This window comes from Apteryx mantelli, chromosome 1 (genome assembly GCF_036417845.1).
Source record: "Apteryx mantelli isolate bAptMan1 chromosome 1, bAptMan1.hap1, whole genome shotgun sequence".
Taxonomy (NCBI): Eukaryota; Metazoa; Chordata; class Aves; order Apterygiformes; family Apterygidae; genus Apteryx; species Apteryx mantelli.
The window spans coordinates 206,850,571-206,876,826 of NC_089978.1; the positions used below are offsets into that span (position 1 = coordinate 206,850,571).

General features: G+C 39.7%; 1 protein-coding gene across 3 annotated transcripts in view; it reads left to right on the forward strand.

The window, feature by feature from the left end:
• Positions 1-26,256, forward strand: part of COG5 (component of oligomeric golgi complex 5) — a 194,637-nt gene that overhangs the window by 152,263 nt on the left and 16,118 nt on the right. For 2 of the 3 annotated variants that reach the window (XM_067316262.1, XM_067316267.1), the window contains exons 15-18: positions 12,182-12,292; positions 18,022-18,084; positions 18,874-18,977; positions 20,399-20,636. In XM_067316262.1, the coding sequence (XP_067172363.1) occupies positions 12,182-12,292; positions 18,022-18,084; positions 18,874-18,977; positions 20,399-20,636 (516 nt within the window). Of the gene's footprint in view, positions 1-12,181; positions 12,293-18,021; positions 18,085-18,873; positions 18,978-20,398; positions 20,656-26,256 lie in introns of all 3 variants that reach the window. The other variant, XM_067316272.1, reaches the window with a different exon arrangement.

The following is a 26,256-nucleotide window of genomic DNA, read 5'->3' on the forward strand; positions in this document are numbered from 1 at the left end:
TAGTAACATCTATCTTAGTAAATGAAATGGACCTGGGAGTGTTCTTGGGCTCTAAGGCCAAGTGGTGCAGAACAGCCTGCCTCTGTGCTAGTAAGGTCTCTCATCTTCCAAAACACACTGGCTGCCTGGCTGGGGTCTTTTGGGGGTGGTCTCTGGAATAATACATCTCCTGAGCCATGGCTGGGGTTTGGTTGGGAGAGTAATCTTTGTTCCAGGCCAAAAGCTTGCCAAGGACCGTCCTAACAGTTTAGCAGTGCAGGTGATTGTGAACCAGAGTCCCGGAACCTTTCCTGGCACTGTTTAATTTATTGCTATGGGTGTAGCCAATATGTGAATGAGCCTGAAAGTGAGATGCATGCAAAATCTATTCAAGAGGAAGCTTAAAATGCTCTCAGATTAAGGTAATTTTTTCCTGCATCTGGAATTTCATAGTCTTACTTCTGATGTAAATAATTCTCCGAGGTACAAGTGAGGAGATGCCAATTTCTTCTGTGGTAACATCACTTTTGGTCTTAAGATTTTCTTAGACTGTAGTACCATCAAAAAGATATGCTTTCCTAAACACGTTTTTCTATCAGTAATGCTTGTCAGCCATAATTGACTTATTTTCAAGTAGCATATGCTGTCTCTACAAGAATTTTAGTCCTTGAAAAGTGCATAGTTGCCTGTGGTACTGTGGCAACTCAAAATGTTGCTGGGTGGGTGCTAGGAAACCCTTGGATATTAAATCTTTTCAATGTTCAGGAGTTAAGTGCTTTCTTCAGGTAGCCAAGTATTTTTTTATGCCAACTCAGTTGACACCTTTTGGGATGCCAGTGCAACCAATCCCTCTGTAATTTGATATTCTGTTTTTAGCAAATGTAATGGATGGATACATAAGCTGAGGAGCATCTATCTATCTGTCATGTTCAGATATTTTTAGAGCACTGATCTTTGTAATGCTGATCAGCACCAAATGCGTTACATAAGATTAGCATCAAAATATACATAATGAAAAGTCAGCTCTGCTGTAGCCGTTCTGAAATTATTTTTAGTATTGCCCACAAAATTGGTATGGCTCAGTGCATTTCCCTGCCACTGTGTTTGTCTCTGCTCTATAGGAGTCAGCTTTAAAGATGAGTTTCTCTTCCCCTCAGACCTTTTCAATCACAGATCTCCTTCCTGACGTTTCAAATAAGATTAACAGTCAGTGCTATGCATTATGAAGATTTTAATAAATGTCCGCTTTCCACTAGGACCCAAACCGAGATAACCGATTTATCTCTCATAGCCCTTCAAGGCAGTTTATATTTGAACTTGTGACCTGCAGGTGCAAGCTTCTGTATTCTGCTTTACTTTTGTCTTCAGCTACTGTTGTGTTCTTTAATGTTGCTTCAGTGGCTTAATACCTTACTGTTACCAGTAATGATCTTTTCAATTTTCCTTTTTCAATAGATATTCAGCATTAATATCTCCCTATTAAATATCTTTGGTCTACTAGCTAGCTGTTCAGAGTAGGTCAGAATAGATCATTTGGGGGGGGGGGTTGAGTTTAAAGAGGCAGACTGTGAGAAAACAGACCTTATTCTTCTTACGCCACTCTAAAAATTTTATTTTTGTCTTTCAAATTTACTGCAAAAAGGCTGATCCTTTCCTTGGAGTATGATGAAAAAACAATTTGTAATTACTGAAGTTTAAAGTGGATGACAACTTTCTGCACATCCCACCCATCATCATAACTATTTCTGATACTGAGGCAGATGTGTCTTGATTTTTTTCTTTATTTCTTTCTTTGCACATTTATGGTGAAGCAGATAGATGGTAGTCGCTGGAAAAGAGCCTGCTGTTTGTTTTTGGTGATGTCGTTTTGAAAGCTTCGTTCTATCCTGCTATGGCTTCCTTGGTCTTTCAGAGTCTCTTTCTGAGATTACAGTTAAATGTGCTCCGCTTTTGGTTTTTAACTTTATTGTTTAAAAATAATGTGTTATTTATTGATGCTTTTTCTTGGTTTGTAAACATTGTTGCAATGAAGAGAATGAGGAAAGAAAATGCTAAAAGACCAGCTGGAATAGAGAAACAGCAATTACTTCAGCTTAAACTCTGAGCTGAGAAAGAGGCAGCATCTTTACAGGGAATTTTCGCAATGTCATTTATAGAAGAAAAAGTATCTGTCATGCTGGATCAGGGGAATGAAGATGTAAATAAGCTTCACGCAGTGGGTTTTAGAGATTATAAGCAATATGAATAGTTTATTTTTGTCCAGAATGTTAAAGGCTGAGTATAGTATAACTGATTCAGAGACTGTATTGGAAGGCCATGGCTCAGTCAGTGAAATTGTTAAGAAAAGAGAAATGCAAAGGAAGATGTGATTTAAGTGTTAAAATATTGCAAATACAAAACAGTTGGATGAGAAGGACTGGTTCTTAGTCTTCTCAGAGTATTCACGGAGATAGGATTTTTTTCTGAACCTTTCCATCTAAACTTAGTGTTTGACTAGGAAAAGAAAAGGCAGAAGTGGGCTAGACTAAAAAAGTTCTCCACTGTTTGTGCCCCTGTCTGCCTAGTAGTAAGTAAAAATATCCATAGCATATTTCAAGAGAGAAAGATGTCGATGTAGGAGGGCTGTAATTCTGGTTTCTTAGGGAAATGGAAAAAAATTAAGACCTCGTTTATGGTGTAAAGTGTTTGTTGGGTGGCTTTACCAAAATGTATTCCTAAGGAGAAATACAACATATGCCAAACAAACAAAAAAAATTGTTTCACTCATTTAACTTATACCAATTCCCTGGTATGAAAGCTTTCAGTTGGTGTGAGCTGCATATCAGTTAGGATGTTTACTGGCATAACTATATGGTTTGGGGTCTCTCGTTTTTTTCCCCCCATCCTCCTATCTGATATAGCTAAATTTAACTAGCTGAATAATGCAATGAAGTGGGGGAGAATGGTGAGGAGGAGGAGAGAGGAAAGGTTTCCTGGAAATGAATTCCCTGTGAAGGGAAAATACTGTTCATATATTAGAGTTTTAGTACCAGATTGAAATTCCAGCAAATTTATGAGGCCTGCGATGGTTTTGATTTGAAAAGCATGATGAATACTCATTATAATGGCAGAAGGTAGATTTCTGATTGTCATTTTTGTTATGTGATCTTACAAGAATTAATCCATGTCTCAGATGGTATATTTTTGAATATATTGAACTGTGAGCTTTCATTTGAGGATGAATCGCTATTCAGGACATATTCCAACAGTGAGATTTGTCTGACAGTTCCAGGGATATGTATCTAGTCCTCCTGTCTACATGACGAATATTGTGAACGTTGGAAAGAAGAATGAAAAGTAGTGAGCTCACAAATAGTCGATAACAATAGTGAAATGACGCTTAGGGAAAGATTTTCTCTAAATAACAGGTCATTTATGATGGTGTAAATGATGTGAAAGATGAAATTTTCCTCACTTCTTTTTGAGATATGTGTATTAATGTTTGTATTGTGTTAAAGCAGTAATTTGAAGACATGGTATTGCTGTCATTGAAAACATACATCTCTGCTACTTAAATGAGAGAACACATAAATATGAATTCAACATTGGGCACATTAAAGGAATTCATTAATAGGTATTTCAACAGGGTATGTGGGAGGCTATTATATGCTAAAATAATTTCAGGAAAGATTACTATTTTGCTGTACAGTAATGAAAGCTAAAGATAACAGTGGGTCTAATTGAAAATGATCAGAGGTCTGATAAGGTTTTGTAAATTCTTTTCTTTTCAATGGAAAGATCACAAGAGTTTTGTAAGAAAGGCTATTTGAAAGCTAATTATCATATTGGCTAAAAATACATAGAAATTCCTAGCTCTTAAGTCACTCAACCCCCCCCCCCCAAATTTTTGAAATTGAATTACAAATCTAGAGGAAAGAATGGCATTAAAAAGTAACTTCATGAAATATTTTCTTCATTCTCATGTTGTCTTTTGCTGGTTAGAGCGTGACTCACATAACACATGTGCATTTTTTTTTTAAAGAGATACAGGCTAAACTCCAGCAAAAAATTATCCAAGCAGAAAAGGCTGGTTTTGAGTGCACTATGTACTTCATTTTATCTTGCTGGGAAAGTGGATTAAGACTTCTTTAAATCTAAGCATGTAATTTTGCTAACAGGTAGAAAAAGAGGAAGATTGAATGATCCTTACAGTATTTTGTACAGTGCTCTCTAGATTATTTCATACCAAATTAAATTCTGTGATTCAGAAAGAATTTATATATGTTTAGTTAAATGCATGTCATTACTTTGGAATGTCATAACTTTGGAACAACTCATAAATTAGAGTTTGACAATGTAAAGCTCATTGGAAATTTCCACAGTGTAGAAGTATTATAATCACAATCAATGCATGGACTGATGCAAATGTCATTTAAGTAAGTTGGTTATGGTTTTTATGTATAGGTGAAAATCACCCATGTTGGATCTGCCAGTCTCCTGTGTCTTGGGAAGGGATGTCTGCTCTTCTCCTCTGGAGGTGCATTCTCAGTATTCTCCATTTGGTTGGGGCTAACAGCTATTTGGATGACATATAAAATATGATTAATCTTTCAGTTATTAATTTGGTAAGCATGAAAAATTCATTAAATTGTTACAGTCAGAGGTATCAGGATCAACACACATTGTCCCTGAAATCCTCTTGAGACTTGGTTTAGTCAGCTGGGGAAATCTGAGTCTAGAAAAATTCAAATAAAAGGAACGTGATTTTCAAAAGCTGACAAATGATTCCAGCTGCGTTAGGTCTAGGATGTTCTGAGATTCCTTGAAAGAACTGGTTTTAGGTGAATTAGTGCCAACTGCTTTCTGAAAGGGCTGTTTTAAATCATCTCATTATTTAAGGACCATGAACCACTACTCACTTTTGATTTTGTCCAGTGTATTTTGTCTCAGATGATTCAAAGATTTAGAGATATATACTGTCTTTTCTGTTACAGAAAGACCGTTTTCTACTTTTCTTCCATGTCTTCTGCTTTTGAAGATATTAAGGAAGAAAAACAAAACAAAACAGAAAGACCCCTGAGGGAACAGTTAGATGGCTGCTGTTGTTCAGGCATGAGTAGTATGAACATGAGGTTTGCTCTTTTTCTTGGTCAAGGATCTAAATGTCCCTCCCATGTTAATTTCAACCTTTTCTTCCCAAGGAATGACTCTGTTTTCTATTAGATTTTGAATGTTGTCACCAAGTAGATCCTTTTCTATATTCCTAGAATATAAATTTTTATTTTTCTGAGGAAACAAAAAAAAAGAAAATTCCGGAAGCTACAAGAATGCCCTGAGGGCGCAATAGAAATTTTTAAATGTACATTTTAAATTATTGCCTGAGCCCATGGTTTATTCTTTTCTTCATGTCTTGAAATATTTCTTCTTTGAAAAATTAAGAGTCATTTCAAGAACATAAATTCTTATTTATGATTTGTTCTTAAATTTTAGTTGATCTTTTTTAAAGTAAAACATTTGTTTTAATTTAGTCAAAGAACTTATTTACCCTTAATGCATTCATTCAGATCTTACACTTTGAACCTCTAAATTATGTCTCTATTCTTTTTGCAGGTTGCCCTCTAAGTAGCTGATAGTCTAGCTGGCATGGCTAGCAGAGTTCAGATTGTTATGGCTGATCCTGTATAACATCTTCCATAAAGTTCATGTGATGCTAAAACTTTGTATTTTCCTGTTAAGTGGTGTCATATTTTTGCATAAAGCAACAAGCTGATTCCAGTAAACTTGTTTTTCTTAGATGGGATGAGATTGTAAAATGCTCCTTTTGCCATACGGAAAACATTAAACCTAGTAGTAAATCATCCCAGTTATTTGTAGCTTATGGGAGAAATCCCAGGGCCAAGCCCTATTGACTCAGAAACTCTGTAAATGGATTCTGTGTTTTATTATAAGTTGTAATGATCAGGCAGGAGGCCAAGTACCAGATGGACTGATTGCTTTCTGCCAGAGGTATGGCCACATCAGCTGCCTCTCTTAGGAATGTATTTATTCTTGAAAATGTCAGCTTGACAACTGGAGTTCAATTTGTGCTATCAAAACACATTAGTCTCGTGATCTTAGAGTTAGATCAAATGCCTTGTCAAGAGGCACTACTTTAGTCTTATTTTGATTTAAGATCTTCTCAGTACTCCTTCTAAATTATGATGTTATTGCCTGCTCTTTAAAGAGTGGGTTTGCTGAGGCTGTTTTAGAATAGAGAAATGAAATAAATGGAGTTCTCTAAATCTGTCATGAAGGATACACACAAGATCTTAGTGTGAAACTGAGCTTTTCCACAAAATTTTTAATCTGTGAAGGCAATGGTAGCAAAACAACAAGCAAATCAGTGTTTCTTCTGAGCTGCCACCTATTGCAAGAGGGGAAGTTAGTTACTTGGAATCAAATTTAAGCAAATTATAAACTCTTGAAAAGATGTATTGATAGACTGAGCTTTTCTATGGGAAAAAGACAAACTCAGCATTTATTGTAGCCCAAGAGAGAAGACTGATGATTTGATTCATGCCTTAAACTAAATTCTACATTCACTGCTTCATGTTGAAAACAAGAACTTAACCCAAAGAAGTCGTATCACAGCACATGCCTCAGCATGTGAGATCAAATCGTGCTGCCAAATTAAATGTCTGTTCTTAGAGATTGAACATAGAAGAGTGTAAAACCCAGAAAAATAAATCTAGGTATTTCCAAGACACATTTCCAAGGCAGGTCTACACAAAAGGGTGCAAGTAAATCTACAGGGTGAAAATTAATCTTATATCACTTCAGACAGAATAGATATAGATATCTTCATTGTTTAGATTCCCTTTATAGTTAGTGGAGAGGAATAGGTGCTTACAGGTGCGTTTACCCGTCCCCTAACATAGGGTCTCTAAAATAGGTTAGCTGAATTATTCAGTGGAAGTACTTATTTCCCTCCTTTGTGGTTTCCTGTATTTGGTCAGGTGAAATACTCCTGAGATCTTCTTTGCTGTGCCACATACTGGCCAGACATGAAGCACATGCAATTTTAAAGCAGCATGACTGTTAGTGTACTGAAGGATCCAAATTAATAGAAACTATTTTATTGGAGGATTTCTGAATTTGGTCAGAGTACAGTGCTGGTCATGGCTTACAGTTTCTGACCATGTCAGGCATGTCACTTGGCCTTGGGACTGCTTATTTGCCTTTGTGACAGATTTTTTGTGTATCAGCTTCTCCAAGTGTCTCTTTTTGGTGCAATAAAATACACAATAAATTTAAGCTACTTAATTTTTTATATTGTTCTCCATCTTAGTAATATATTCAAATCAAAGCAGTTTTTGTATTAATTATATTTTCAATATATTTCTGCTGTAATATTCTTCTTTAACACCTGTAACTGGGTAGACAAAGTAGTTTAAATCTGAATGGTTACGTCAGTCTGAAGTCAAACAGTTTTCATGAAATTACTTTCAAGGCACTGGTCTCCACTGCAGCTTTTATCCTATTTTCCTGTGTGTTAAGGCCCATGCAAACCAAGCTTCAAACCAATAACAGCTGCCTGTCGCTCTGCTTGTAGGCAGGGAGTGTTGGGATTAGATACTTTCTGCTGTCCTAGAGTGGGTAATTTTCTATATTGCAGTCTTTCTCTTGAGGGAAAGACTCCTTCTCCTCAACCCAGCTGTTGAATTTTTACCACAAAGAAGAAAAAAGTTGGTCTATCCGATTTGGTTGAATTTTGGCTAATGAGTTTGGAAGTTATTTGTTGGAACCATTTGTTGGACCTGGACAAACATTATGACTCCATAAGCCTTATTTCCTTTAGAAACCCCATTAAAAAAAAAAAAAGTGTGCATGCGGGGAACAAAATAGAGACATTGGTTGTCACTCTGGACAGAAACCACCTCTCAATCGGTGTGTTATGGCTTTCACTGTCAGGGGTAAGTCCTTATTCTGCTTGAGTTGTTAACCCCTTTCCCTTGCCAAGTGTCTTAAATGAGTTCTCTCAAACTCGTTTCTCCAAAATTTAGCCAGATTGACTCTCATTAAAAACCCAAATTGTTAGTCCTCAGCTTCTGTGGAATTATTAGATCTGAGAACAAGTCTTCTAGCCTAGCTTCCTCCAGCTAGTCAGCTGTTAGGTTTGAACCTGCCAAACGTCAACCTCCTGGCTGAGCGAGTATCCTCACTCAGAGGTCTCAGAAAAGCAGTACCTGCAGTGTTTCCTTCTCATTTTGGTCTAACATCTGCGCTTTGAGTTTTCATGAAGTGCTTTGTGTCCCTCTGTGGAATGGACGCTCATGTTCACATTCTTGAGAGTACCACAAGTCTCTGCCCTTGTCCTAGTGCCTGGATGCATGGTACAAAAACCCTGGCTAATATTTGCCAGCAGGAGACTTCTCTCCCTCTCTGGCATCTCATGTTGCCAGTGGTGCTGGTAGGTCGTGCTTGCCAAGGGGAGGTTAATGCTGACAGGTCACCCATTTTAGAATTGTCCCTTGTTGGGGAATGGAGTGCCTGTGCTTTGCTGGTGCCCATGAAATCACTCTAAATAGTAGACAAATTTTGAGGTAAAAGTGAAAAGAGCTGTGACCACGAGGCAGGCAAGAGAGGGTTGGATACCAGCGGAGAGAGACACTCAAGATTCATAAGGGGTTAAACAGGATAGGTTTAATGAAGGACTTACACTACAAACTGCACGGGGAGCCCTGGAACCACGAGGAGGGGTCGCTGGCAGGAGGCTGCTGGAGGCACGACTCGGACGCATGGGTTGGGTGCCCAGGTGGGACTCTACTTGCTGTTCATAAGAGCCCCTTAAATCTGCTAGAACTGTTTCCTTATCTGTGTTAGCTGTGCTAACCTTGAGTAGCTACTGCCCGGGAAGCAGCTAGACGTTGCTGACAAAAGGGAATATGCATGCCTGGCCCTGATGGGAATTCGGGCAGTGTGGAGTTTCACACGCTGGGCCTGCTACCACGTACTCTGCCAGCCACTGACTCCTCGCCAGGTCTTCCGCAGGTGTTCTCACTACAAGAGCCTACTCAAGTGGAGAGCATAAGAAATCATTTGCTATATTTAGAGACAGATGCAGAAAAGTGGAAGAGTTACAAGCCAGTTGTTACTACTCGTTCAAGTTTGGCTTTATCATGGTTGCTTTTCCTCTGTATCCCCTTCAGCTAGCAGGCTCATGCCAGGCTAACTTCCAGGGTGACTGGCACTACCCTGGTGCTAGTCCTTCAGACAAGCTTTGCCTTCTGGTTTTTCCTTTCCCAAAATAGATTCAGATTTGTGATGAAGTCACCCTTTCTGTCCTCCCTATTTCTGTTGAGCATAAATACACCCTTATAGCTTGCAATTCTTGATACAGGTAACTGATTGAAAAGACATCAGGTTTTGTTTCATACACTAATGCCCTCCTGGTAAAGACTGCCTTCGGAATGTGTCTTCCAGCCACATGGATGTGGCTTCACACTTACTTGACTTAATCTACTTACACAGTGCAATTCCCAGCAGTCATGTAAGAGAGAGAGTTACATCACCACTGTGCTTAACTGCACAAACTATGTACAACACAGAACTTTAAAGTTACTTGCTGTGTAAATGAGAATGATGACTGTGGTTCATTGATAGAACCAGGTATGACAGAAAACAAGTGAACTGCCTGAGAGATGATTGTGTGTTTAAGTAATTGGGACATAAACATAGTTTGTTGGAACTAGAGAGACGCATTGATGGTATTTTCCTGCGTGAATAAAGGATTGTACAATGGGTATCAGAGGATTCAAGAATTCAGTCTGGATCACCTTGGGAGATATTGGAATAATGATAAACTTCCTGAAATTCAGATCCATGCTAGTGGCAACGTGAATGTACAGGAACCCTGCTGGATAGCGCTCAGTGCCTTAAGGCAAGATCATTGAAATCATTGTGGTGACAGCAAGAGGTAGGAATGAGCAGCTAAGACTTCTGCTATAGCTGGTAGGGGGACATGTCCATGGTAAAACATCATAAGAAGCAACCTCAGTGAGCTGTGGGCTGCCAGGTCCTTTTGTTAGGTACAAGAGGGAAGTTTTCTAATACAATGCATTGTGTTAACCAGTAATTTTACTTCAAAATATACAAGGGATCGATGCATCTATCTGTCAAAATTCAGACTGATTAATTTGAAAGAATTTAATATTGATAACAGTTTTAGAAAGTTGATTGCTTTTAAAGTGTTTTCAGATTGTGCCTGTGTAGCTGTGCACTACTGCTGACTGCAAGAGTTGCTTGTTCCTGCAGAAGGGCCTTTTTGTTTTTACTTACCAGTTAAGCTTTTTTACCAGCTAAAGAGATGTGGAATAATGGTTTCAAAATGTCTAAAAAAAAAGAAATTGTGAGATCTTTACAATCAACTCCAAGGGAGTTAAGAGATTAGGATGAAAAATTTCACTATTCTAATAGAGTGTCTCTTGTGCTTAATAATTGTAAATGTGCAGAAATACAGTTGCTTGTGTTGAATAGTCTGTACAATGCTTAAAAAAAGATGTGAAAAAAGTTTATGGGGATTTGTGAGTGTGGTCAGATGCATGGACAGGGTGTTTTTCTGCACAGCTGCTTTGTTATTAATCTGTGAAGCCATAAATATGAGAAGTAGAATTTTTAAAACCATTTAGGTCTGTCAAACTGAAATATTAGGAAGCAAACAGAAATGTACCTAGATTACATGGCTGTTCTCATCAGGAAGGAAGGAAGCTGCTGGAGATGATATACTATATTTATCTGCTAGTCTAAAGATGCATTCTGATGTCAAACAAGAGATGTTGGAAAAGGCGTTTTTCTTTGCAAAAGCCTCAGAAACCTATTTATCCTGAAATAATCCTTAAATTTGAAGAAATTGGAATGAAGTGATATTGTCACTGTAATGCTGTGCATAAAATTGTGTTTCTGTGTGCTTGCAAGAACTTGTCTAAAACTTCATTATTAGCAATGTTGGCAAACACTAGATAACTTCGCTTGCATGATGTCTGTGTTTATGCTGAATGGAAGCTGTGAGAAGTACAGGAATAGCCTTTCACTCGTAAAGATTTATTGTTTCACATAACTTAAGAATTTTCATGTTATATTTTTCCTTTTGTTCTTAAACAATTTTTATTACTGAATATTTAGTTTTAGCGCAGGAGCCTGTCATAGGAGCTACAGCTGTGTTGTTAAAATATACTTCATAAAAGTTTCTTGATGACTTGTTCAATGAGCTGAATGTATTTTTGCTGAGAGAATTTTGGAGCTGGGCCTCTTCAGAACTTTTCTGGAGGATAAATTTGTATCCTGAAATACATATATAGCTAGTGAGATAATTATACCTCAGTAAAGCTTTCTATTAATAGCAATTCTTGCTGTAATATTTTGACATACTTTTTCTAGAATTCACATAGTCTTTGGTAAATTCTTTGTTTTTCTGTAGTTTTCTGTACATAAGAAAATTTCTAGTTGTTTTCCAATTACAATTTATTTATTTTTAAATAATAAACATATGCTGTGGTATCCTCACAGAACTATTCCATAGTTAATTGCTATTTCTCTATCATTGCGGATCTTTGATTTCTGTGGAAATGATAAAAAATGCATGCTTTGTGGAGTTTAAATATGAAGAAGTGCTCTTTGATTTTTACTGAATGATTCATGCATAGAGCTCTCTTTAATGACAAAACTAACATTTTTGGTCCTTGTGTTTCTATTTCCTGTGCATGTACAAAGTACTAATGTGTACACAGTTGTAAGCCACCTATTAGAAGAAACTGAGTTTTCAAGGAGAGGCTTGAATAGCTGTTAGAACTATGGACGGAAAGCTAGTATATCATTTCCAGTTCTGCTACTGGCTTATACTGTCTCCTCAAATAGGTGACTTCAGCTGATTCTTAGATTACGTGCTTCAAGATGTGCTGGGACTGGGTGTCTGCAAGAGGTCTGGGCCTGGCTGCTGTAGTTTTGGAAGCTGAGACAGCAGTCTGTCTTGGTTCTTGTTCCTGTTGTTTCAGTTTGGATTATCTGGAAATGTGGCGCTTTTTATGGAAATCACATGAACCGAGACAAGAGTTAAATGGAAGAACATTGCTACCAAAGAAGGAACTATGGCTTTCTGCCACGTACTAAATTTAGTTAATTACCATTTTTAGGTGATGCTCTGTTTAAAGAATTGATACTGTTTTAACAATTTGTGTAATCACTGCAGCTGTCTACCCAAGGAGATGCCAGCCAGGTGATTGGACCTCTCACAGAGGGACAGAGAAGGAATGTCACTGTAGTCAATTCGCTCTACAAACTACACCAGTCAGTTATGAAGGTAGGCTTCATTTGATATGTATCTTCTTGGCACGATGTTAAGTTCTTTGCTTTATTGTATGCTTATTTTCCTATTAGCTGATGAGAACTCCTACAGATATTTTTTAAAGTATTTATTTGGACAGCAGCGTGAAAGAAAAATTGTATGTGCAAATGAGGACTAAATTACAGAATCATAGAATCACAGAATCGCTGAGGTTGGAAGGGACCTCTGGAGATCATCTAGTCCAACCCCCCTGCTCAAGCAGGGTCACCTAGAGCACATTGCACAGGATTGCATCCAGGCGCGTTTTGAATATCTCCAGAGAAGGAGACTCCACCACCTCTCTGGGCAACCTGTTCCAGTGCTCTGTCACCCTCACAGTGAAAAAGTATTTCCTCATGTTCAGATGGAAGCGTCTGTGTTTCAGTTTGTGCCCATTGCCTCGCGTCCTGTCGCTGGGCACCACTGAAAAGAGTTTGGCCCCATCCTCTTGACACCCTCCCTTCAGATACTTGTACACATTGATAAGATCCCCTCTCAGCCTTCTCTTCTCTAGGCTAAACAGGCCCAGCTCTCTCAGCCTTTCCTCATAAGAGAGATGCTCCAGTCCCCTAATCATCTTTGTAGCCCTTCGCTGGACTCGCTCCAGTAGTGCCACATCCCTCTTGTACTGGGAAGCCCAGAACTGGATGCAGTACTCCAGATGTGGCCTCACCAGGGCTGAGTAGAGGGGGAGAATCACCTCCCTCCACCTGCTGGCAACACTCTTCCTGATGCACCCCAGGATACCATTGGCCTTCTTGGCCACAAGGGCACGTTGCTGCCTCATGCTTAACTTGGTGTCCACCAGCACTCCCAGGTCCTTCTCTGCAGAGCTGCTTTCCAGCAGGTCAGCCCCCAACCTGTACTGGTGCATGGGGTTGTTCCTCCCTAGGTGCAGGACCCTGCACTTGCCTTTGATGAACTTCATGAGGTTCCTCTCTGCCCACCTCTCCAGCCTGTCCAGGTCTCTCTGAATGGCAGCACAGCCCTCTGGTGTATCGGCCGCTCCTCCCAGTTTTGTATCACAGAATCACAGAATCGCTGAGGTTGGAAGGGACCTCTGAGATCATCTAGTCCAACCCCCCTGCTCAAGCAGGGTCACCTAGAGCACATTGCACAGGATTGCATCCAGGCGCGTTTTGAATATCTCCAGAGAAGGAGACTCCACCACCTCTCTGGGCAACCTGTTCCAGTGCTCTGTCACCCTCACAGTGAAAAAGTATTTCCTCATGTTCAGATGGTATCGTCAGCAAACTTGCTGAGGGTGCACTCTGTCCCTTCATCCAGGTCATTGATGAAGAAGTTGAACAAGACTGGACCCAGTACTGACCCCTGGGGGACACCGCTAGCTACAGGCCTCCAACTAGACTCTGCGCCACTGATCACAACCCTCTGAGCTCTGCCATTCAGCCACTTCTCAATCCACCTCACTGCCCACTCATCTAGCCCACACTTCCTGAGCTTGTCTATGAGGATGCTATGGGAGACAGGGTCAAAAGCCTTGCTGAAGTCAAGGTAGACAACATCCACTGCTCTCCCCTCATCTACCCAGCCAGTCATTCCAGCACAGAAGGCTATCAGATTGGTTAAGCATGATTTCCCCTTGGTGAAGCCATGCTGACTACTCCTGATCACTTTCTTGTCCTCCACATGCTTGGAGATGGCCTCCAGGATGAGCTGCTCCATCACCTTTCCAGGGATGGAGGTGAGGCTGACTGGCCTGTAGTTCCCTGGGTCCTCCTTCTTGCCCTTTTTGAAGACTGGGGTGACGTTGGCTTTCTTCCAGTCCTCAGGCACCTCTCCTGGTCTCCATGACCTTTCAAAGATGATGGAGAGTGGCTTAGCAATAACATCTGCCAGCTCCCTCAGCACTCGTGGGTGCATCCCATTGGGGCCCATGGATTTGTGGGTGTCAAGTTTGCCTAAATGATCTCTAACCCGATCCTCCTCGAGCAAGGGAAAGCCTTCCTTTCTCCAGACTTTCTCCCTTGCCTCCAGGGTCTGGGGCTCCTGAGGGCTGGCCTGAGCAGTAAAGACTGAAGCAAAGGCGGCATTCAGTAACTCTGCCTTCTCTGCATCCTTCGTCACCAGGGCACCCACCCCATTCAGCAAAGGGCCCACATTTTCCCTAGTCTTCCTCTTGCTACTGATGTATTTGAAGAAGCTCTTCTTGTTGTCCTTGGCATCCCTTGCCAGATTTAATTCCAAATGGGCCTTGGCCTTCCTCGTCGCATCCCTGCATACTCTGACAATGTTCCTATATTCCTCCCAAGTGGCCTGTCCCCCTTTCCACTTTCTGTATACTTCCTTCTTCTGGTTGAGTTTTGCCAGGAGCTCCTTGCTCATCCATGCAGGTTTCCTGCCTCCTTTGCTTGACTTCCTACTCATAGGGATGCACCTCTCTTGAGCCTGGAGGAGGTGATGTTTGAATATTAACCAGCTCTCTTGAACGCCCCCTTCCTTCTAGGGCCCTAACCCATGGGATTGCTCCAAGGAGGTCCCTGAAGAGGCCAAAGTTTGCTCTCCTGAAGTCCAGTGTTGTGATCCTACTTATTGCCCTGCTTCCTCCTCGCAGGATCCTGAACTCCACCATCTCATGGTCACTGCAGCCAAGGCTGCCCCCCACCTTCACATCTTCCACCAGTCCTTCTTTGTTTGTTAGTACGAGGTCCAGCAGCACACCTCTCCTTGTTGGCTCCTCCACCACCTGTGTCAAGAAGTTGTCACCAATGCTCTGCAGGAACCTCCGGGACTGTTTGTGCCTAGCTGTGCTGTCTTTCCAGCAGATATCAGGGTGGTTGAAGTCCTCCATGAGAACCAGGGCCTGGGATCGTGAGGCTACTTCCAGCTGTCTGTAGAAGGCCTCATCAACTTCCTCTTCCTGATGAGGTGGCCTGTAGTAAACACCCACAACAGTGTCACCCATGCTAGCCTGCCCTTTAATCCTTACCCATAAGCTCTCAGCTCGCTCTTCATCCACCCCTAGGCACAGCTCCATACATTCCAGTTGCTCTCTCACCTAAAGAGCAACTCCACCACCTCGCCTTCCTGGCCTGTCTTTCCTAAAAAGTACGTAGCCATCCATGACAGCACTCCAGTCATGCGAGCTATCCCACCATGTCTCTGTAATGGCAATGAGATCATGACCCTGCGACTGCACACAGATCTCTAGTTCTTCCTGTTTGTTCCCCATGCTGTGTGCATTGGTGTACAGGCATTTCAGAGAGGTGATCGAGCATGCAGGTTTCCCAGGAGCGATACAAGAGGGTCCTCCATAGCCACATCCCATGTGCACTTCCCTGGCTGCATTCACCTGCTGGAGGCATCCCGACTTGAGCTGTCTTTTGCCAACTACCCTGGCACTATAACTCTCCCCTTCCCCCATCTTTCCTAGTTTAAAGCCCTCCTTACCAGGTTGGCCAACCTGTTCCCCGCCTCGTGAGGTGGATCCCATCTCTTGCCATCAGTTGTCGATCTTCAAACAGGGTTCATGTGAGAGATATCATGGAAAGACTGCCAAGGCTTGTCCACGCTTCGGACTATTACCCACTGCTGCTCTTCCATGTGGGCGCTAATGACACCAAGGGCAAACTGGAGACCATCAAGCAGGATTTCAGAGCTCTGGGGATGGTGGTCAAGGGTCTGGGAGCCCAGGTCATCTTCTCCTCAATCCTGCCAGTGAGGGGGATGGATGAGAGGAGGAGGAGACGGACTTTCCAAGTTAACAACTGGCTGCGCTGCTGGTGTTGGCAACAGGGTTTTGGTTTCTATGACCATGGGGACCCTGTTTGAAAATTCCAGCAACGGAGTCTGTTTGATGTGTTAGCATATGTTTACTTTTTAGTAGTATTTTTTGGCTTGCTTATTTTCTTATTATATATTATTTTTCTAGTAAAATAGGAAGCTATCAAAGACATGGATAGCACATAGTTCAAAAGCCATAATGGAAATTCTGCTGGCAGCTTTGACTGTAATAAATAGTAGAGAATGGCTATGGTTTTTGATGAGGCAGAACAGTATTTTAACTGAAGCACATGCTACAGACTCTAACAGGGTCGAATCTCACATTGCAAAACTCAACTGAGATCACTGATGGTTATCTGGAACTCATCAGTCAATTTTGCATGTAGATGTCACCAAAAAATAGCTCTCAGTGTAAGAATAGGAATGTTTTTAGGTGAAGTGATTGATATTCCTGGTCTGTTTTCTCCGCAAAAGATTTGTTTTCTGTTATGACAAAGCCCTAAAAATAATTTTTATATTTCAAATTTCTAAGTGTTCAAAAATGAACTTGTAACAGTTACTGGCATTGGCTTGCATAATAATGTGATCAGGTGATCTCATCTTTCTTACCCCCTCATTCCTCCTCCAGTTTGGTCATGCTTTGATACTACCCTGATTCATTTCAAAGTGGATTGTGAACAATTTGGGTGAAGAGCTGCATCTTACTATGCATTTGGGCAATGCCTTGAGACTTGGTTGGTACTTAGGAGCACCACTATGTTATAAATATGCAACTATTAAAAGCAGAGTGAAGGATGTGTTTATTGAGAATAATCACATCTCACAGCTGGTGTTTTATGAGCCTAAACGATCATACTCTTTCTGTTTTTTCTTATCAAGTAAGTTCTGTCTTTGTACTGGTCAGCCTGGTAGCCCTTGTCTGCATCTGCCTCAGCTTAGGCTTGTCTTTCTCAGAAGACCCTTGCTGCTTTCCCACAATTGTAACCAAACTGAAAAGGAAAAATGAAGGATGAAATCAAGAGAATCACCACCTCAGGAGTATCTCCATGCCTCATTACTGTGACCAAAGTCTGGCCTGGAAATGTTGGCAGGACTAAGCACAGTTCTGAACAATTCCAGTTTACTGACTTAGTGGTGCCAATGGTTACACAGTCTCTGCAGATTAAAACAAACAGATACAGTGGTAGTTGTAGTTAATCATAATTAAATCCTAGCCTCATTAGAATCAGGATCGTGAGTACTCCTGACTGTGGGTATGTTTGAAGAATGTTAAAAAAAGGCATATAAAATTTGCTTGGATTTTGCAAACAGATGGCAGATCAACTTTTAAGTCTGCTTTCTCTGATGTATTTAGTAATGAACCCCGTGCGCCTTAGTGTTGGAGGGAGATCTGATATGATTCAGACTTTGAGTTTAGTAGTTATCTGGCTTAAAAATATTCTAATATGGTGTGTTCATAACTAAGGAAATGGTAGAATATTCCTCCGTTCATTCCTTGACTTAAAATTCAAATTTTATTATAGCTGTACATGCAGCTATTTAACATGCTATATTATAACAGTCATAGTACCAAGGAAGAATATAACCATTTGTTCAGATATTTACCATAGAGCTGCTTGCACAGTTCTCCGTAAATCCTACACTTAGTAGTAGGAGAATGCACCACTTAATTTTCTTCTTACTCTGTTAACCCTTCAGCTAAGTTTCAGTTGAACTCAGTTGAATCCTTTCTTGGTCTTCAGTAGAAGCAGAGTCCATAGGAAATTTGACAGCAAAGGATTGATACTGGTACACTGACAATTCTATCTGAATAGTTATTTATAGTTACTGATAGTTATTTATACCTCTAAACCACTCATTACTAAGAGTAACTCAGCATGCTTTTTACTGGAATTAAATGTTATGGATTCTAATCATTCACTGAATGTTGAGTATTTTAACAATTACTTTAAAATTTTTAGGTAATTACCAATCAGAGCTCATTTCCAGCAGCTGCTGAGGAAACAATCACAACTGCCTTAAAGGTAATTGAGCGTCTATATGCCCTAGATTTAGGGCTGAGGTTTGCTTTATTTGACATATGTAAAATGGGCACTTTAACTTCAGTTGTGTTAATTTTCTTGATATTATTTTGTGTCAGTATAGTCTTTATGCCAACAGTGTATATTAATTTCAAATATTCAACTACGTATGTGTTGCATGTGCAAAATCACTGCTTAAGTAGTGTTTGCATTTAAGACTATTCTTGTAATGGTTGGAACACAAATGACAAAAATTAGATTTTTTTATCGTCCCTCTCCTTTTCTCCCCCAAATTGTGATCTTTGTGCTACCTGCTGCTTTTTTTTGTGGGGGTTCTTGGTGGGCTGTGCGGATGACAGCTATCCACATCCACCCTGCTGTGCCCTTCCCTGGGAGGGGTCATGCACAGAGGAGAGAAGAGCAGCTTGCGTATCTCTGGGGAGAGAACGGCTGAACAAAGCGTGTGCACCAAAACATGCATATTTACAACTCAGGAATGTCAGATTGTACTGCACCTTTTCAAATGAAAGCTTTACATACATGCTAGTTGTAAATAGCCTTATTTCTGTACTTTACTGATACGGTCAAATAAAGATAAGTGTTATGTTAGGCTTTTGCCTTTTATTAAGCAATTTCTAATACAGAGTAATAAAACCCACTGTTGAAATTAAAAGGCAGCTGTGTGTAATGAACTGTTGATCCTTTGTCAAGGTATTTTTAAGGTGTCAAAATGCAAATGCTTCTAGTTTCTGTTTCCTTATTTCTGTCTGTCTTTTTCTTATTCTATTTTAGGCAATCCATGATCTAATGGGTAGTGCTGTTCAACCGTTGCTGAACTCTGTAGGAGATTCAGTGGAAGCTATTATCATCACTATGCACCAGGAAGATTTTTCTGGGTAACTAGCACTATTTTTTGAATTTACCATTGTCTTAGTTAGACATCCTCATAAACATAATAAATTGTTATTGCCACAATGTCCTTGCAGCAAGAGCCCTTGTTTGTTGGGGGAAGGTAATGTAAGGTGGTCAATTAGCACAGAAGGCAGAATTAGACCTACTATTGAAACAAATGACTCTAATCAGGTAGCATCTATCTTTCTTTTTGATTTTTTTTTCCATATCAGTTGAGTAAAATTCATTTTAAAAAGAAAAGAAAACCAAGCAGGGGCTCCTTTTGTGCTCAAAAAAAACAGCTCTTCTGTTTCAAAAATTTACTTTTTGTGGGCAGTCCTCAGTGCTGTCAATACTTCTTGTTCTCAAGATAAAGCATATAACTTCAGATTCAAAACTGCACAATTTTTTTCCTAAAGTGTTACTGAATATGAAATGGTTCAAAAAATTATGTTTATTGAAAGCTCAGATTTATTGTATTACGCTATTTTTCTGTAAAATTTTAGATTAAAATTTCCAGTATTCTTTATCTTCAAAGATCTTCAGTCCTAGCTCTACTTGACTCTTTCTTCCTGAGCATTGGTTTGGCTGGTATCTCTGTTCTGACATTGCCTGTATCATGAGATGTCCTGTGGATGCGGAAGATTTGGTCAGTAGACATCACTTCTCCCCTGCTTATCTGTTTTCTTTCTCAGAAACTCACTGAAAATATATTTTCAGAGGCATTTTTTATTTTCCTTTTAACTTTTTTTTTAAACAATATTTTACCCTGTCTCTTTTGTTGCTGGCCCTAGCAAAATGCCTCTCTAGGTGGATAGACTGATTCCTGCCAAGGGCTAAGTTCTTTTAGATGCTCTGTGTGCTCAAGCTCCTGAGTCTGGGAGAGCTCTGTTGGCTATGATTCAAAGAAAGAGACAGGTGATTATTTTTGTGTTTCTATAGTTTCTGTGCTGCTTCTGTGCTGATTAGATTGACTCTATAATCCCGGGTTTGGAGCAATCTAGGAAACTAATTCTGTGCAGAGAATGAATTTGGAATAAACTAAACTAGTAACCCTGTGACATGTGCTTATATTTTGTGATCCATTATTAGAGTTTTAAATCAACAGCTAGGACATTTAAATTTAGGGGCTGGAGTTGAGCTTTAGGCTCCAGGCTGATGGAGGCTCTGTGGGTTGGATAGGAGGGGGTGATTTCCTTTATCTCGTTAGAATGAGAATGGCTAATAAAGAAGATTTTTGACTACAGTTTCAGAGGGAGCTACACACTCTTTATTCTGAGCAGAAATGAGGCTCTATAATTCATGCCACTAAGGGGAAATTACTTCATGGGGTAGGAAAGAAATTAAAAAGATTCCAATAGTTTTTGGTTGGGTTTTAAAGATGAATTTAGCTGCCCTCATTTCTTTCTTCTTTCTTTTTTGGCAGATCATTACTAAGCTCGGGAAAACCAGATGTCCCTTGTTCTCTGTACATGAAAGAACTACAGGGTTTTATAGCAAGAGTCATGAGCGACTACTTCAGACATTTTGAGTGTTTTGACTTTGTCTTTGATAACACTGAAGCCATGGCTCAAAGAGCAATTGAACTTTTCATTCGCAATGCCAGTCTAATAAGGCCCCTTGGTGAAGGTGGGAAGATGCGGCTTGCAGCGGATTTTGCACAGGTACACTTAATACTAAAAGGTATCAATACTTTTTACTCAATCAAAATTTAAAGCAAACAGTTGTAGAAACTGGTGCCTTCTGGCACGTGCATTGGATAGGGACTTCAGCTGTCATAGCCAACTTAAGAGATAGGTATTAGGACACTTCCATTTGGGACATTTTGTTTTGGATTCAGCTATTGCAAGAATCAAGCCCAGCTCTTTCAGTTTTTGGCTTCTCATACAACTGTCACTTTTTTAAAGTAGACTAATCCATGCAATAGCCTCACCTTACATATTCTTGAGTAAATTTTTTGTATTCATTTACTCAAAAGTAGCAAACCAGTCTTTAACCATAAAAATTAAGGGGAATTTTTCCATTGCTTTCAATGGGAAGGTTCAGTTCCCTTCTCTGTTTTGAAGATAATGGCATAAAATAGGAGAGAAGAGGAGAGTTGACTCCTCCCCTGAGAGGAATATAGATTATTTTTGTAATTTTTGCTGCAGTACTAAAGTAAGTAGTATAAATTTGGGAAATATCTGTACCTAATTCTACAGTACAGAGCATCTGATCTGAGCACCTATTATTATAATACTAAAAATATCCCTCGTTTATCTTTTTAAACACATATTTTTCTCTTTCTGACATGGGTTGCCTTTTATGTAAAAAATGATGGTATGTTTTCATCTCAGTGCGGGGGGATTTGCATGCTATTCCCCATTGTGCTGAGTATAGCTCCTGAATGGACAACTGAATGAAGATAAGTTTTCTGATTTCTCTTCTTTTTTATTGTGGAAGAAAAGAAATCAGGGTACCATTACAGTCACTGGTTTTGAATTCTTTCTTGTTTCCTGCCTTCAGCTATTGCTGCTTCTGGGGGCTGCCTTGTGTTTTCCTCATCTTCTTATTGCATCATATTCTTGTCTTTTTTAAAAGTGGACTTAATACAAGAACTAGCTGGGTCCAACCAGCCCCATGCAGTCACCTCAACACTCTCTCTATGCCCTTGTGTATCTGTGCACAGAGCTCCTTAGGGTGTCCCAGACTGCACACCGGGTTTATTGTCCAGAATGTCCTAGTCTCCTGTGGTTCAGAATAATGGAAAATGGACTGAAATGTTTTGTATATGAAGGCTGCCTTGTATCCATTTGGGGGAGGGGGGGTGGTGAGTCTTCCCCTCCCAAAAACCTGATGAGTTTGGAAAATTTGTCCAGGATGCCGGCTGCATGGTAACCCTGTCGGGGAGGATGTCGCTGCTCAGAACGAGCAGGAGTCCTGGGCATATTCACTGAATATGCAGTCTGAATTGTGGCTGTAATGGACAGGCACCAGGGCATTTCCTTGCTGACATTTGCATGGTGTGTCAAGGAAATGACTGCATCCCTCTGAAGAGAAGGGGAGGTTGCTGCTGCTCCGGACTGAGAAGAGCCAGGTGCAGGTATTTAGCCAGACCTCCAACATGGTAGGGAGGATAAACTTTTCTTGGGGGCCATAAACTCTGTGTGCAGTGTGTTCAGGCCCAGAAAAGGCACCACGTTTTTGGAGTAAAACCAAACCTGAAGGAAAGGACCTGCCTGGAAAGACCCTGTGGTGTAAGAGGAGGTTTGTTTATAAACCGTTTTTACTTATGCTCTGTCTTGTACAGTCATTTTGAATTTTAAATTGGATTTTCTCTACTAAAAAGGGCTATGTGTTCCTGCTTAAAATTGTTTTTTGTGATTTAAAACTCCTTTTGCTGTTTTGGGGTTACTTGCAAGAAGAAGATCTGGGCAGATCTACCCAGAAGCTTTGATTAACTTGAGGTCCTATCACAAATAGGTATGCAATAAGTCAAATAACTTCATGGTTGCATCAGACTTTGGATAGCTCATTAAACAGAGCTTACACCCATTTTTGTCAGTTCACTCAGAGTTAGAAAAACCGTTATTTTATTCTCAGCAGAATAGCTTTGGTTGCGAGTCAGATTTGAAAAGTTTTGCATTACAAACTTTTTTCGCTAATAAGTTGCCTCAAACAGCAAGTGTATGTACACAAAAGGGAGACAGAACTGAGGTTTCAAGTCCTCATTCGTTCAGGACTGGGTTTGGTGAGGTGCAGAATATGGCCAATTTTCTTGAGTAACGCTCAGCTACATATACAGTTGAGAATTGTTGCTGTAATTCTGATGAACTTATATCCTCTGTTTTACCCAGGTTGCACAGTGTCAATATTGCATTTTGTTATCCTGTGCATTACAGATACTCCAGTAGTTGTGTGCTAGTTTGGCAGCTGTAAATGAAGGTACAATAGGCATGAAATATGCCTGAAGATCATGAATATGAGTTCACGAACGTTGGTGCTTACAGAAACACAGAAGTATTTTAAGTCCAGAAAATGCCTGCGATGCTGCAAGCTTATTATCGCATCTTGTGCTTTTTCTTGGGACTTATTGTTTAACATAGCCAGTGTACAAGCTGAATCCACCTCTATTCTTGCTCTCGGGTTTTATACAGGAAATTGCACAAGATTGCTTTTCAGCTCATTGTTAGAGATACCTGGACCAAGTTGTTTTCTTTTGTTTTTATATTTTTCAGGTGACCATAATTCAGTATTCATTTACATAATACTAAGCTTCACTTTTGAATTCAGTACTAGGCAGACTGAAAAAATGTTCTCCTAGAGGCAAGCAAGCCCTTCTGAGTGGTGCTTTTTCCACATTTATGTTTCCAAGGGAGTACCAGTTCTGCTCTACAGGATCTTTTGCCTTGCTCAGTATTCAAAGTTGTGAGAGCACCTGCACTTAGGCATACTGTGGGATCTGTGGTGCATAATTCAGGCCTTCCTTAGACCTGTTAGAATTGCTACACATGTGGCAAAGAATGAAATATAACATGATCAACTGAGAAATTTATTTAGAAGAAATAGAGATTCTTCAGTAATATTTGGCATGAAAATTGATAGTCTATTAATAAAGTTTCTAAGCACATGTGGAAAAATAGCCATTTATTAATAGCAAATACAAATCACAACTGCATGGAACTCAAATAGTCTAGAAACTGCAAGGACTAAGTAATGCTTATGCTTCATGGCATGAAGGCACTACGTGTTTTCCCAACATTTCATAGTATATGTGTATGTTTGCAGTGTCATATAAAGTAGGAGTCACTGCTTCTGCCAGGAACCTCATGTCATGTCATGACTGATTATTTTCAGCTATTGTCAAGTCGGCTATTTTTATTGATCCTGTTTGGTTTGATGATGTTATATATATAGCTTCATATATTTCTTATCTAGGTGTCTTTCTGTCCACTGGTTAGCTTATGGTCAGAATCTAGTTCCTTGACTCAATATGTGGCATAAAAAAAGCAAGAATATTAACAGGCATTTTGGCTTTTAAAAATGTAAATAGATTTGCTCCTTTGATGAAACATGACCACACAAATGTAAAAATTCTTTTTATCATTTTTCTTAAAAAAAAATCTCCTTTCTAGATTCTTACGGTGGAAGTAAAGGAAGCAGTATGCTTTAATCACAGTTGCAGTCATAAGGATGAAAACTACTAAAGCTGAAATGTACTTAATGTTTAATGCCACCTATCTTACCAGAAGGAGGAAATTATTTTCTGACGTGCAATATTTTGTAGGCATTACACTGCTGAAAGATTTACTTAAACATCACCGTTTTGGAATTGCTGCATGGTGGAGAAATCAAATTCCACATCCCTTCAAGGCCAGCTTTTTTCGTATAATAATTCAGAGCTCTTCTACTCCTTTGCTTGTTAAAGCATTCTCTCTTGGTGAATGGCTAGAAAAAAGCATTTTGAGTTAACATTTAAAAACTTGGAATTCATCTTGGCCAGGAGGAAATATAATTGCTAAAAAATTTAATGTTAAGATTTTCCAACTGAAAAAATAGCCTTTTAGTAATGAGAGATCTTGAAAACACTACAATAGGCACTAAACAATAACTTCACTATGGATTTTTTCAAAGCACTCTTCAGTATATACACATTATCTGTATCTAGAGTATGTATTAACTTTACCCTTGGGTTGCTGAACATAATCAGATTAGAGAAGTCAGCCATGTGATGTATTTTTTACAATATGGCTAGCCAGTGAATAGTTCAACAAATAATTGACCAGCTGGCCATGGGCTAGGAGAGGGTCATATGAGAAGAAAAGATAATAAAGCCTTTTTAGGCTTAGAGAGCAAGAATCATTGAGAAGAGGCATATTTTTTATATAGAAGTTGGGCAGGAGTCTGTCATTATGTTCTCTGAAGCACAGCAAAATAACATGAATAAATCATGAAAAAGCAATGGGCTTTGAACAAAGTTAGAAGATATGAGGCACAGTCATTAGGCCCTCTTCCATCCTAGCTGTCCCTTTCTTTTTGACATTCACATGCAATTCCTTTTGCTAAATTTCTGATTTGATTTAACCTAGATATATGACTTTTCAGAGGTGCAATTTTGGGAGAGAAATGTGGAAAGGCCACCAGAAGTACTGCTCATACTTTCATCTGTAAAGCCCATAGGATGCGGCTGCACAAAAGGCCTTGCGCACACGATACCACCACTGGCTTGCAGACAGCCAAAAGCATCACCCAGCACGTAAAAGCTCACCAAAATGCTTGGGAAACTGTAGCTGTGTAGCATAGCAAAAGCTGTTACCGTGTAACCATATTGCATGACTCAACAGTTGACAAAGCTTCAGGTGATGACAGGTAACAAAACCAAAAAGCGATGCGTGTTCTGTTCTCTGCCCAATTCCTGCACCTTAAAAATAGCAGCTGCTCCAAGCGAAATGATTCTTCCCTAGCAGCCGCTCCTGAGCTGGCGGTGCCGGCCAGCACGGCTGATCGTGGAGACGTGAAGCCCAGCATGTGTGACAGCAGAAAGTGACAGCAGAAAGGTGCTGTAGCATCTCATCAAATCGTTGGACTCGGACAAACAGATGAGGTCCAAACGAAAAAACAGTCTTGGGTATTACTCGAATTCTAGTTGTTAATGGAGAGATTGGGTTATAACACCTAGCGCACTAGTGCTGGAAATTAAAAATAAAAAAAGAGTTTTTGTGGTTTATGTACATTTTTACCACATTACTTTTCACTCATTCCCACTCTTTGTGAGTCAATTCTAGATGGTATAGTATGCTGCAAAGCTTAAAAACATTTTTTTTTTCCTTTGGCAGCTAGTTCTTCACGAATCAACCATCTGCTGCCATTAAATTTATCCAGTTCTAGCAATACTAATAATTTCCTAGAGTGAATAAAGGTTGGAGACGAAGTAAAAGAATTTTCTGAAGTAAATTGTATTCTTTAGTATTTAAGACCAAAAAATGTTGATTTAGGGAAACTGCTAAGTATGTTCCAGAGAGATTATTTAAATTTGTTTAAATAAATAATTGGTTAAGCTGTAGAAACAGTGAAGTTTCACTTATGTCTCATTACATCATATTATATTTCAGGAGAGAAAGGATCATTTAAAACTTATTAAGCCAAATTATATTTTGCTGTGCTGGGATCTCTTTCTCCCCATGAGTACAGTTTGCTGCATGCATCTCTGTTTTCACAAGTCAGAATGACAGTTTGTTGCCTATTAGAAAATTCCCTAAAGCACCTAAAAGAATTATCTTCTCCCTAGTTCTTCACAGCTACAAG